The sequence below is a fragment of the Diplodia corticola genome (assembly GCF_001883845.1).
Source record: "Diplodia corticola strain CBS 112549 chromosome Unknown scaffold9, whole genome shotgun sequence".
NCBI classification, from domain to species: domain Eukaryota; kingdom Fungi; phylum Ascomycota; class Dothideomycetes; order Botryosphaeriales; family Botryosphaeriaceae; genus Diplodia; species Diplodia corticola.
This window is the reverse complement of record NW_017971488.1, coordinates 433,909-447,307: the sequence shown is the minus strand read 5'-3', so window position 1 is coordinate 447,307 and position 13,399 is coordinate 433,909. Positions and strand designations below refer to the sequence as shown.

General features: G+C 59.6%; 4 protein-coding genes across 4 annotated transcripts; 2 read left to right on the top strand and 2 right to left on the bottom strand.

Annotated features, from left to right (window-relative positions):
• Positions 1-1,374: 1,374 nt before the first annotated feature.
• Positions 1,375-3,374, bottom strand: BKCO1_9000138 (general substrate transporter; the record flags this gene model as incomplete). Its single annotated transcript, XM_020279780.1, has 6 exons — positions 1,375-1,636; positions 1,762-2,224; positions 2,308-2,640; positions 2,697-2,772; positions 2,821-2,932; positions 2,977-3,374. The coding sequence occupies 6 exons, from the start codon at positions 3,372-3,374 to the stop codon at positions 1,375-1,377; spliced, it is 1,644 nt and encodes a 547-aa protein (XP_020133140.1).
• Positions 3,375-4,742: 1,368 nt separating this feature from the next.
• BKCO1_9000137 (uncharacterized conserved protein ucp) lies at positions 4,743-6,989 on the top strand (the record flags this gene model as incomplete). The annotated part of the gene is made up of 2 exons (XM_020279779.1): positions 4,743-5,245; positions 5,459-6,989. 2 exons carry the CDS (start codon positions 4,743-4,745, stop codon positions 6,987-6,989), a joined length of 2,034 nt encoding a protein of 677 aa, XP_020133137.1.
• A 563-nt stretch (positions 6,990-7,552) lies between these two features.
• On the bottom strand, positions 7,553-9,559 carry BKCO1_9000136 (uncharacterized protein; the record flags this gene model as incomplete). Its single annotated transcript, XM_020279778.1, has 1 exon — positions 7,553-9,559. One exon carries the CDS (start codon positions 9,557-9,559, stop codon positions 7,553-7,555), a length of 2,007 nt encoding a protein of 668 aa, XP_020133136.1.
• A 548-nt stretch (positions 9,560-10,107) lies between these two features.
• On the top strand, positions 10,108-12,150 carry BKCO1_9000135 (dna polymerase kappa subunit; the record flags this gene model as incomplete). The annotated part of the gene is made up of 2 exons (XM_020279777.1): positions 10,108-10,263; positions 10,348-12,150. 2 exons carry the CDS (start codon positions 10,108-10,110, stop codon positions 12,148-12,150), a joined length of 1,959 nt encoding a protein of 652 aa, XP_020133139.1.
• Between the last annotated feature and the right edge of the window lie 1,249 nt (positions 12,151-13,399).

Genomic DNA, 13,399 nt, shown 5'->3' with positions numbered 1-13,399 from the left:
CGCTGGTGCTGGTGCTGGTGCTGGCGCAGAGGTTGGGGTTAGGGCTGGGGTCGGAGTTAGGGTTAGAGTTGGGGTTAGGGCTGGGGTCGGAGTTAGGGTTAGAGTTGGGGTTAGAGATAGAGTTGGGGTTAGAGTTAGAGTTGGGATTGGGATTGTGGTTAGGGAGTAGGCGGGAGTTAGGGTTAGAGTTAGGGAGTGGGAGGGGGAAGAGGAGTGGCGGGGAGGCGAGGTGGCCTACGATAAGGACTTGGAGGAGGTTAGAGACGTTAGAGCGGTCGGGCGACGTGTTAAGGTTAGAGATAGAGTTGGGATTGGGGTTAGGGTTAGAGCTAGGGAGTAGGAGGGAATTAGGGTTAGAGTTAGAAAGTGGGAGAAGGAAGAGGAGTGGCGGAGAGGCGAGGTGGCGCACGATGAGGACTTTGAGGAGGTTGGAGACATTAGAGCGGTCGGGCGTGTTGGGTTTGCGGAGGTCGAAGCGGAGGGCGGAGAAGAGCAGGGTTGGGGAGGTGGACGTAGAGGATGGGGAGGATGATGGGGGGGCCCGTCCTCCATTGCCAAAGAGGGCCTAGTAAGTAGGTACTGTGTACCTCTGCAAGCCATCGACCTCTCTCCAAAAATGCAGCAACGTCTCGGCGCATGACGACGGGCTGTGCTTGTTTGGTCACTTCTCGCACAAGTTGCGCCGTCTCCGAGAAATTGTCGGTGGCGGTGGAGGCCGAGGCCGGAGGGGACGTATATCATGTTGCCTGAAATGGGTCTCTCAGGATTCATACCCTTGCTCGCGGCATCTGTATAAGGGAGAAAATTGACGACCCGCTTTAAGCCCGCGGTCATGGCTCCGATAGGTAAAGCCGTCCCCGCATAAAACGTTCACTACGTAGGACTCAGGTTAGCCGGCTCGTAAAAGCAACGAAGGGGCAGCATCTCTATCTTATTTTCTTCTTCCTTTTCATGATCGAATGCTGGTTTCTTCGGGCGCACAGAGCGATGCCTTACAGCAATGGATCCGAAATATGGCAGCCGCCTTGGAAGAAGGGGAGTGAACATCCTCGAAAAATCGAAATTCGATTGAAGCATGCATTCACGCAACAAGACTTCGTCGCCAATGGATAATGGCTGGAACGCCAGACATGTCATCATCAATCGGGATTATATTTTCCCCCAACACATTAACGACGACGTGCACACGCGACTAGCGAGAGCAACTACCATCAGAATCATCATCAACTTTCCAAAAAAAAAAAAAAAAAATCACGTGAAGACAACCAAACACTTCCAGCAACGAGAACGAGACACAACAAAGGCACCTCGGTCTCCCGTCTCCAGCCAATGTTCTGTCTCATCCCGTATTGCCCGCCCACCCGCCGCCGCCTTCTAATCCTTGCGCGCCGCCTCGGGCGAAGCCGGCACGATTTTGACCTGCTCGATCCCCGTCTTCTCCTCGGCGGCGGTAGGGGCGGCGGGGGAGCTGCGACCGTTGTCGTGATCGTGTTCGTGGGCCTCGACGTCCTTGACGAGCTCGGTGACGCCGAAGAGGTCGTCCATGCTCTCGAGCGACAGGCCCTTGGTCTCGGGCACGAAGAACCAGACGAAGAGGAACATGCTGAAGCAGAAGGTGCCGTATGTGAAGAAAGCGCTGTAAGAGAAAGAGGGGTCAGCTATGTGGTTTTCCCAGCTTATGGAACCGGGGAAGAAATATGAAAGAGAAAGAGAGCGAGAGGGAAAGAGAAAGAAGGGGAAAAAGGAAAAGAGAGGACTGACCCAAACCCACCCTTCCCCATTGTAGCCAACATATTCGGCGTAGCCCTCGCCACAACAAAGTTGAACAACCACTGCGTTGCGGCACCGAGGGCGACGTTGGTCGAGCGCAGCCGCGCCGTGGGGATCTCGGAAATGTAGATCCAGCACACGGGGCCCCAGCCGAACTGGAAGAAACCCGCGAACAGGAAGATGCACACGAGCGCGACGTAGCCGGCCGGGGGCACCGGCGCGCCGTCCTTGGGCGGCGCCACCCGCACGTAGATGCCGATGTAGTACATGCACGTGCCCTGCGCGATAGACGTCCACAGCAGCGACCGCCGCCGGCCCAGCGAGTCGGCGACGAAGAGCAGGAAGCACGCGCACGTCACCATCTTGACGACGCCGTAGATGCCGGTTGCGAAGAGGCCGGTCTCGGCGGAGGGGATGCCGAGACCGCGGAAGATCATGGGGGCATAGTAGTTGACTGCATGGTGGGAAAAGGGGTCTTTTGTCAGCAAACTTGCTCTCGTTTTAGAGACTGAGGGGGCGGGTAAGGGAGCAACATACTGGCGTTGGTGCCCGTCATCTGCTGGCAGACCATCAGGCCGATGGTGAGCAGAGCACGTTTGCGGTTGCCAGGAATAAGCCACATCTCCCTCTGCAGGTCCTTGAGGGAGGCTCCGCCGATGAGGCGGCGCTCGTGCTCAAGCTGCTCGGCGATTTCGCTGATCTCTGCTTGTACGTAGGGGTGGGAGGCGGGCAGCTGGCGGATGCGGGTAAGGACGGAGGTGGCCTCCTCCCAACGGTCCTGCTTGGCCAGGAAACGGGGCGATTCGTTGCAGAGCCACATGCTCACGAGAAGACAGATGGCCGGGATGGCTTGGACAATCAGCGGTACAACTGTGAGAGCGAGTCAGCGATTGGCACATCAATGGCTGTTGCTGGCCGGAGCATACCGAAGGTGGTGTTGCCGTGCAAGTGCTTGATGGCACCGTAGTTGGTCCAGAAAGACAACATGGTACCAGTGGCAATCTAGAGAGGTCAGTTCCTACCCGAGCCATTGGGACTCTCGGTACCTACGAAGAGCTGATAGATTCCAGTAAGACCGCCACGGATTGCGCGAGGCGAATTCTCAGAGATGTACAGCGGGACAACCATGGACGCAGCACCGACACCGAGACCGGCAACAAATCTGATTCGTCAGCTGCGTCCTCTCGAGACCGGGTAAGAACGAACCTTCCGATGTACATGACAGCCAGGTGACCACTGCCAGCAGCCTGCATGACGCAGCCCACAATGGCGACGGCGGCAGCCAGCAACAGCGAAGCGCGACGGCCGTACTTGTCGGCAAGCCAGGAAGTGACGAAGCAGGCGGCGAAGCAACCGGCCTGGAGGGTGGAGACGATGTTGGCCGACAGGTTGGCGATGCCAGTTTTGTCGAGGTGGGCGAGCCCGTACTCGGCCTGGAAGGCGGGCAGCTCAAGCACGCCGCCGATGATGCCAATGTCCATGCCGAACAGCATGCCGCCGAAGCAGGCGGAACAGGCCAGCATGTAGACGCGCCAGCCGTAAATCTCGGTCGGATCCGACTTCATGGCATCATTGTGCACCACGCGCTGGAGGAAGTTCACCATGGCTGCGGTGTTGGGGATCTGACGACACTGATGAAAGGAGATGGGTCCAGCCGGTCAGGGGAGAATGGAATGGGGAAGCCGGGGAGGAAAGCGGGTGAGGTGAGATGGGAAACAGGGCCAAATATCAGTCGAAACGGAGCCCAAGACGGCGGCGAAGCTGGCGCCGGAGGAGTGTAGGACAATGGAACATGCACGGTCGAGGACTGGCTCTCCCGCAAGCCAAGGCGAGCGACTCAGTGCTGCGACGAGGCCCAGAGCGTGTAATTTGTGGGAAAACCAAGCGGGATGGCTTGCCAAGCAGCCTTCGAGCTGCTCCCAAGAGTGATGGGATTCTCCGCCGGAGGGAGCCAAGTATCAGCTGAGACGAAGGCAGCTTGGAGCGAGGCACAAGGTTGAGCTTGAATCAATCGCATGCGAAGAGGCCGAGGGGGGTGCCGATTCTCAGGTAGATGTATTCATGCCGGCACACGGGTGGGAAGCGGGCGGCACTGGTGCATGCTGCTTATCCGGCGAGCTCGGCAACAGCGCGACGGTTTGCGCGGCGTGACATGGGTGCAGACTGCAGGGGCGAGTGGCTGGAGCGGCGTGAGGAGCGGAAAAGGCACGATGGTGCTAAGTGGGTGGCAGATCTGGAGAAAGTGGAGCTGGTGGACCCCGTCTGCTCCCCCGCCGCCACCCCCAGACTCGGCACTTTCGCGACTCGATTCGCGCTTTCGCCCTTCACTGCGCCGGTAAGCGAGGCTGCACGCCGGATCCATCGTCGCCCCCTCACGCCCCCCTCATCCAGTGCTGGCGTGCAGGGAATTTAGCCGATACGCGGATAAACAGTGGCCGGACGTCGAGCTGGTTAAAGGGGGCGCCGCCGTGTCGACGTCTTGGTGTTGTGTGTGTACACTGCACGATCCTGGTGGCGCTCTTCCCTTTTTCCGCATCCAAGGTTGGCCAAGAAGCTTGATCCGCCTAGGTTTCGATTGGCGGTGCTGTTCCATCTCTGCGTGGCCGTTGCTCCCGCTGACTCGCCTCGCTTTCAAGAACATTGACTTCGGCTGAGACGCCCCAGGCTGAGTGGCAATCTAATAAACGCAAGGCAAAGCCAGCGGCCCGGACCTTCGGCACTAGGTAGGCACCAGGTACGCCCGCCGCCCCAATTGCCGGCAGCTGTCGCCAATCCAGAGGGCAAATTATCGCCAACCCGGTGTCCACCACGCGTACAGTGCAGCGGCCGACCCCGAAATACCACCCGAGCCCCGTTCCACTACTGCGTTTCAAGTCTGAGACGGTGGTCCCCCCCGCGACAGATCCCAATTTCCCGATTGGGGCACATGGTCCAAACGGCCAACTCAAACGAACAACACCACCGCTTGCATTATGTCAGCCACCAACAACCACGGCCTGGCCGCCGCCAACCGGCCGTTTCCGCTGCACCCGTTCAACAAGAACCCGATGCGCACCCGCGAAGACGTAGCCGCCGCGTGCGCCTCCCTGCTTGACCCGCTCGAAGCCGGCACCTCGCCCGGCGGCGCCCTCGTCCGCGTCGGCGGCACCGGCACGCGCTTCGACGAGACGGCGGCGCAGAGCGAGGGCTACGCCCGCCCGCTGTGGGGGCTCGCGCCTCTGCTCGCCGGCGGCGGCGAGTACGCCGGCACCGAGCGCTGGGTGCGCGGCCTCGTCAACGGCACCGACCCCGAGCACGCCGAGTTCTGGGGGTACATGGAGGACCTGGACCAGCGCATGGTCGAGGCCTGCCCCATCGGCTTCACCCTGGCCATCGCCGGCGAGCACTTCTGGGACCCGTTGACCGAGAGGCAGAGGAAGAACGTCGAGGCCTACCTGGGGAGCATGAACGACAAGGAGATGCCCAACACGAACTGGTATGCCCCCGTCTCTTCTTCATCCTCGATGCCCTCGCATCCCAATGCCATCTCTCCTTCTCGAGCTCCCTTTTTTGCCCTGCTGCGTCCGTCAACAGTCAGTTCCTACCAACTGCCCGTCAACCCAACCCACTCCTCAACCCTGTATCCCCCCCGCCGACCTACCTTCCAAGCTCCCCCCCTCTAACCAAACCGCCACGCACCAACGGACAGGCTCTGGTTCCGCGTCTTCGCCAACCTCGGCCTCGCCAAAGTCGGCGCCGGCTACTCGTCCGCCCGGCTCGAGTCGGACATCCAGCACCTCAACACCTTCTACCGGGGCCAGGGCTGGTCCAACGACGGGCCGGCGGGCTACACGCAGATGGACTACTACTCGGGCTCGTTCGCGATCCAGTACCTGCAGCTGCTGTACGCGCAAATCACCGACTCCAACCAAAACGTCCACGACCCCGCGCGCGCCGCCGAGTTCCGCGCGCGCGCCCGGCTGTACGCGCTCGACTTCGCCTACTACTTCGACGGCGCGGGGCGGGCGGTGACGTTCGGGCGGTCGCTGACGTACCGCTTCGCCATGGCCGCCTTCTGGGGTGCCGTCGCCTTCTCGTCGACGACGCTCCCCGCGCCGCTGACGTGGGGCGTCGTCAAGGGCCTGCTGCTGCGCAACCTGCGGTGGTGGACGGGGCGCGCCGACATCTTCCAGCCCAACGGGATGCTCAACGTCGGCTACGCGTACCCCAACACGTACCTCGCCGAGAACTACAACTCGCCGGGGTCGCCGTACTGGTGCATGCTCGCGTTCGCGCCGCTGGCGCTGCCGCGCGACCACCCGTTCTGGGCGAGCGCCGAGGAGCCGCACCCCCTGAGCAGCTCGCTGCCGCCGCTGCGCAAGCTCGAGCTGCCGCTGCAGATCGCGAGCAACCGCGGGGGCCACGCGCTCGTGCTGAGCAGCGGCCAGGAGTGCCACTACGCGCTCAAGAACCCGCAGGCCAAGTACGGGCGCTTCGCGTACAGCGCCGCCTTCGCCTACTCCGTCGCCACCGGCGCCTACACGCTCGAGCAGTGGGTGCCCGAGAGCGCGCTCGCCCTGTCCGACGACGGCGGCGACCTGTGGCGCATGCGGCGCGAGGTCGAGGGCGCGCATTTCGAGGGCGGGGACGGAGATGATGAGGATTCGCCGCCGTGTTTGGTGTCGGCCATGCGGCCGTGGAGGGACGTCGAGGTGGGGACGTGGCTGCTGCCGCCGGCTGAGGCCACACCGTACTGGCATGTCCGCGTGCATCGCGTGTCGTCGCCGTCGGGCGGTGGCGGCGGCGGTGGGGTTGGACGCGACCTGTTGGCGGCCGAGGGCGCGTGGGCCGTCTACGGCGTCCGTTTGCGCGACGGCAGGCCTTTGGGACTGTATGACAGTGCTGCGCACGAGGGCCACGTATGCGACCCTGATGATGGCAGCGTGCTCGTCGTGTCGCCCAAGTCCGGTGCCGTGGGGATGGTCGACTTGCTGCCGAGGGAGAAGAGTGGCGGGCGGACCGGCGCCGTGCTGGATGCCGATGCGAATTCGAACCTGGTGGAGCCGCGGACGGTGCTTCCCATCTTGCGCAGCGAGCTGAAGGCCGGGGAGACGAGGTGGTACGCCACTGCCGTGTTTGCTGTCCCGGAGAGCGTGCCCGGGTGGAAGGAGCTGTACCGGCAGCATTGGCAGAAGAGGCCTTCGCTTCCCGGGTGGTTGTCTGAGAGGATCAATGCGTAAACGTGGGCGAAGTGATGTCGGGCCTTTTCTTTTGTGCCACGGAAGTCAAGGGTAGGCGCAAATCAAATGATCAAACAATGCTCATCTAGATTGTTAGCCTCATTCCCAGCGTATATAGACTAATAGACAATGTTGTGAGGAAAAAGAAAGAAACAGGAAAAGCTCCAATCTGAGCGAAGAGCGGACGGCTTCGATTGGAGTGTTAAATGCTGGGGTATCTCGAGATCAAGTACAAGTATCGCAGACACCCACCCAAGCAGGATGCACGGACTCTGTAGTGAAAATAGAAAAGAATAGGAGTGAGAAACGACGCATACGAGGGTAGAGAGACGCCAAGCCCGCTGCTAATTCCCCCTCTTGAGTAAAAACCAAAAACCAACCTGTCTGTCCATCTCAAAGAACGCCCGCTTCCAACGTATGTACTGAAAAGGGAGATCTCCCAACCAATCTGGGACTCCTGAGGCAAAACAAAAAGGACTGACGAGTACACATCGATACGAGAAAAGTGAAGAGGATCATAGGCCGTGAAGAAGAAATGGAAATGGGCAGCCGACAGCCGTGGCCTAATCACTGTCGCCGACGCCATTGAAGTAATCCGCCGGGGCTTTTGGGGCTCGCATGTCTATGCCGCTGTCACGATCGGTCCGCGGGATGTCCAACGACGCTCTGACTGCGGCAGATGCATCCGGGCGTGTCCAAGGGCTCAGGAGTGATCCTCCATGGGGCGCTTCGTCTTCCTCTGAATCGGATTGGCCCTGGTCTTCAGGGCTGAGGATGCGCCCGCCCAGCTTGACGTCGCTCACGCGAATTTTGTATTCCAGCGCTTTTTTCCCTTGCTTGATCAGATCCTCCGTGACCGTAAGGCAGCGTTTCAAGCTCTGGTTCATCTTTTGGCTGTCAATTAGGATATCCTTGTGCTTGGCCAGGTCCAATTGCAGGCGTTTCTGGTCTTGGAATCGGTATTTGGCATCCTTCTCGGCCAGTGCGCTCGCGCTCATGTTGCTTTCACTAAGTGAGGATTCACTCGACGAGAGCTCTCCCTGGTCGTCATCATCCTCGTCATCCTCATTCTCTCCTAGACCTAGGACTTCTTCATCGGCGAACTCGGCTGTTTCTCCCTCGGTGAGAGAGCCCAGATTCGAAGATGCATTGTTGCCACCGGGTGCCATTTGGCCAGTCCTGCTCATCCGTCGGAACCTCTTAAGCTCAGCCTTCTGTTTGCGGACTTCCCGTTCAAGCTGTCGGTTAATGGCGAGGAGCGAAGAGTTGCTGATCTCTAAATCCATGACTTTGCGTTCTCGTCTCGCGTTGGCAGCCAATTCGTTCATCTTCTGCAGCGCGCTCTTCGGCTGCTGGTCAGCGTCATCCGACCCGTCGGGGCTCTGCCTCGCTGGACTCTGGGGTAGTGAGAGCGGTGATTGCAATCCATTGGGCTCCTTTCCGTTTCTTCCGTCATTATTCAAGTTCGTCGATGCAGACATTACTGTAGAGGGAGATGTTATATCCACCTGGAGGGGGCTCGGCGAGTGGTCTACCCCAGAAATCCTCCGATTCGAGCATACTGAATCGATCGAGGACATGCTCGAGCTCTTGTGGTGGCCGATTTGAACGCCGCTGACCTCGGTGCTCGACCTCCTGCGATGCCCCGGTGTTGCATCCTTGGCGTCAGTGTTGGAGAACACCGACACGGCGGATGCGGGGCGCGAGTGCCCATTTGGCCGAATAATCTGCGAGGCCCCTTTCCTGTATGACAGGTGCAGGGCATCCTTATTCGGAGACACTGGACGTGGGCCCTCCTTGCCGGACGTGTGCGGATGGAAATGCGGGTCCGGGGTCGCGGAGAGGATGGGCGGTGAGTGCAATGGCGAGTTGGTACCGCGGTCGTTGTGGATTGTGTTTGCGTGGAAGAACTTGCTTTCGATGTTTGGCGGGCGGCTTCTCTCGGAAGCCGATATAGGAGGAGACTTGACCCCTGCTGAAGCGCTCCGCTCTCCTTCCCTCGGCGCGCTTGCGTAGAAGAAGTTTGTGGGGTTCTTGAGGACAGGGTTCGATGTGGGTTCATGACGTCTTGCTTCGCTGGCGTGGAAAAACATGGCTGAAGAGTCTTTGGAGCCAAATCCCACTTCGCTGCTGGGGCGTGAATTCCTGCCGCCTGGCGCAGCCAGTACGGGCCCAACGCGCGGCCCATCGTTGCCACCCACGATGCTCCTGGGGCGCGAGGGGCCGCTGCCTCCAGGGGCGCTCCTCGGGATTGTATCGGCCAGCGTCAAACGGGGCGCGGTGGGAGTGTCGGGGGTGCCGGTGGGGGTGGACTGGGTGCTGCTGGCTCTCGACTTGCGCGATGAGGAGCGCGGCGTCACATTGCTCAGATGGGGCGACGGCGGGTCGTCTCTGGTGCTGGCGCGCGAAGCGGTGCTGGAGACGCCGAGGGCGGCGCGAGCGGAGGGCGCAGGCTGGGTGGATGCGAGCTTGGGGGTGAGCGGCGCCTTGTTCGTGCGACTGGACGCAAGGGTGGGCCTGAGACTCTTGCCATTGTTACTGGCGGAGCTGGTTCTGTCGGATGCGGGCATCCTCGGACGGGCGGCGGTCGAGTAGCAGTCTATCGGCAGCCGGGAGCAGCTTTGTGCACATTGCACATGGTAGGGACGCGGACGAGGGCGCAGGCGAGGCGTGGGCGAGGAAGCGGCTGTGGGCGTTGGCGGCGGTCAACGGCGTGGACGAGCAGCCGGTTTGTTTTGGTTGCTGGGCAGCAGTGTTGCAGGCCCGAGGCGAGCGAGCGATGCAGCTAGTGACGAATTTGCGACAATGCCCCGCCTTACCCGTTGCGGCAGCAGATTTGCGCTTAGACAAGAGGCGGGTGAGGTGACAGCGGGCTATAAGGCTGCGGGCAGGCTGGTGGTGAAGGGAGTTCGAGAACGGGCATTAATTGCTATTACTCCTTAGGGTGGTGTGAGCGCGCGGGTCATTTGCGCGCGGTACGCGGTATGGCCTACTCTAGGGCCTCAAGCCGGCCGGCAGCCTTACGCCGCCGGGCGAAACCCTGCAGCCTCCCGTCATCACCGCCCACGCGCCGCCAAACACGAGCAACCATGCCGCCAACACCCCGCGTCTTCCCGACATGAGCCATGAGCCCACCAACGCGTCGCCGCACCACGCGACGCCCAGCGGCCCCCCGCCCCCGGCACCCACCACCGCCGCCGACGCCCGCGGCGCGGACGGCTCGCTGAAGTACCACCTGCTCGGCCCGTCGCTGCAGAAGAGCGGTCAGGATGGCGTTGACCAGACAAAGGCAGGCCTCCTTTTCTCACTCACGATGAAACGTGCCGGTGGGGCTGCACGCTGATGCTGCCTCAAACAGGTCGCGGACATCATCTACAACGCCTCCAAGGGCTCCAAGTTCTTCAACAACGAGTCTGTAAAGGACCGAGTCCTAACCGAGAAGATCGACCGCATCCTCGCCCGCAAGCGGCAGCTCCAACGGACAGACCTCTCGCATGATCTCCGTCGTGCCGACTCCTTCGCTGCCGAGCTCGAGCTAGGCCGTGATCTTTCCCAGGCCATAGTGCATCTGGACTGCGACGCCTTCTACGCCGCCGTCGAAGAGCTGGATCGCCCGGAGCTCAAGCATGTTCCGTTTGCTGTGGGGAAGGGGGTGTTGACGACATGCAACTACCACGCCCGCAAGTTTGGCTGCCGGAGCGGCATGGCCGGCTTCGTCGCCATGAAGCTGTGCCCGCAGCTGATCTGCCTGCCGCTAAACTTCGACAAGTATACGGCAAAGGCGCGCGAGGTTCGTGCGGTTCTAGAGCAGTACGATCCGTGCTTCGAAAGCGCTAGCATCGACGAAGCCTACTTAAATATCACCGCATACTGTGAACAGCACGACATGGATCCCGAGGACGCTGTGCAACAACTCCGCGCCGAGGTGCATGAGAAGACCAAAATCACCGTGAGCGCCGGCATCGCTGCAAATGCCAAGCTGGCCAAAATCTGCTCCAACAAGAACAAGCCCAACGGTCAGTTCCGTCTTGCCAATGACCGAGCTACCATCATGGCCTTCATGAGAGACCTGGCCACCAGAAAAGTCAACGGCATCGGGCGCGTCTTTGAGCGAGAGCTGGACGCAATCGGCGTCAAGACGTGCGGTGACATATACGAGCACCGTGCGTACTTGCCCAAGCTGTTTGGTGAGAAAGCCTTCCAATTCCTGATGCAATGCTACCTGGGTCTGGGGCGCACCAAGATCCAACCCGCCGAGAGCTACGAGCGCAAGAGTGTAGGCACCGAGAGCACATTTCGCGACATGTCAGACAAGGACGAACTGCGTGCTAAGCTTTGGCACACGGCCGAGGAGCTTGAAAAGGACCTCGAGCGAACACAGTTCAAGGGTAGAACGCTTGTGTTGAAGGTGAAGCTGCACACGTATGAAGTCTTATCACGGCAGACTTCGCCGCCTTTCGCGGTATATCGTAAGGACGACCTGTACAAGTACGCATTGCCAATGTTGGCGAAGCTTGAAAAAGAGATACCAGGCATGAAGCTACGGCTGATGGGGTTGAGAGCTACGCACATTGTCAGCATGAAGAAAGGATCAGTTGACTTCTTCGGTCTGAACAAACGCATAACGTCAGCAGACTCCAGTACGAGCGAGCAGCAGTCGGCTCAGTCGGCGAAGGCCAAAACGGGAAGTGAAGATGAGTGGGAAGTGTGGCCTGAGGAAGAATTCGAAGAGGCAGCACGACAGGAGCGCGAAGCAGATTTCGTGGAGACGCTGCGGCTCAGCCAGCAAGAAGACCGGGGCGTTCAAGAAGGCACCGAGGGAGACACACAGCCTCAGGCTGCGGAAATCCACTGGGACTGTCCAATCTGCCTCCGGCCACAACCAGCAAACGATCGCGCCTTCAACGATCACGTCGACTTCTGCCTGTCTCGAGACGCCATCAAGGAGACAGTCAAGGAAGCCAATGAGTCTGGCACGCCCCCACCACAGGCACAATCGGACACAGAGTCAGCCAAGCCCAAAGATGCGTTCGGGTTGATGGGGATGAAGGCCGGATCGGCTACCAATGGTGGACAGAAGAAAAGAGGAAGACCTCGAAGCGATGGCCTTGGCTCCGGGCATGGGCAGAAAGATTCAAGGAAGCGACCCTTCTTTGGGTGAGACGGTCATTATTCCAGTTGAACAGCGCGCATAACGATAGCATTGAATAGCATGAGACACAATATTGCAGCGAAAATTTGCCTTTGTTCTTTTTTTCCTACGACCGTATGCTTTGTTTTGTTTTTCTGCTCCTTCCATCAGCTCGTTAACTGACATCACCCCACACTCAGCTGCCCCATCCCCCGCTTTCAAGAAATCTCCACTTCACTCCAGACCCACAACAATGCAAGACAAAAAAGCTTGACGACTCATGTCCACCATTTTCTCCGCGGCCCCCTGCCCCACAGAGTCGGTCAGGATCACGAGGCTGCTTTTCGCCCCAACAACAAGTCACGCCACGAGCCGAAGATCACGGAAACAAGACGCTGCTTTCGGGCCATGCATCTGGGTCCGGAGCGGGCCGGGATGCTGACTACTATAGCCGGACCGTTTCGTTTCCAGCTTTCCGAGAGGAAGACACCAAGTCGGACGTCTGCGCGGGCTCGGGCTCAGACGCGGTGCGGCGCCGGCTTCGATTGGCCGATTTCCAGACGCAGGAACCCGCGGGTTCTGCCTAGCTTGATGATTTTTTTCTTGGAGCGCTGCCCTATACATGTATCCGCGTGACGCGAGCGCGGAAGGATTATGACGACAGCAAGGTTTTTCTTCGCGCTTGGGGGGGCTCGCGTAAGTAGCGGTGTTCCGTGGCGGTTGCGCCGCGTGACGCTGTCACGGGGACCGCCCGGGCAAGATGGCGCGCTTTTGTTTGGAGTGTGTGGCTGGGGAGTGTTGTTGCTTGGTGCGGATTGTTTTTTTTTTTGCTTTTATTTTCAGTGGCGCCCTGTCGATGCGCGGAGATGGATCGCTGCGGCGGCGTGTTGTTGTTGTATGATTCGAAAATACACTGCTGGTTGGATGCAGTTTTATCTCAACGACACCGGCTCACCTACTAATGAAGCTAACAAAGACATACTAGAAGGGCGTAGTTGCTGGAATCTGCAGAATGCCGTTATATTATGGCTCTATGCAGTGTAATATGGCGTGGTTAAGTATTTTTGAGAATTAGCTACGTAGCACCAAGATGTTATGCTATCAACATACAACGCACGACATTTACAAAATCATACATGATCAGCACAAATGCATCCTCTTCAAGGAAAAAGAGCACCTACAATCACAGCATTTTCTTCAAACCTCGACCTGACTTGTAAAAGCAAGCAAGCATTCGGCGACCGATCCAACCAATCAGAGCCCCGCACAATCGGCAACC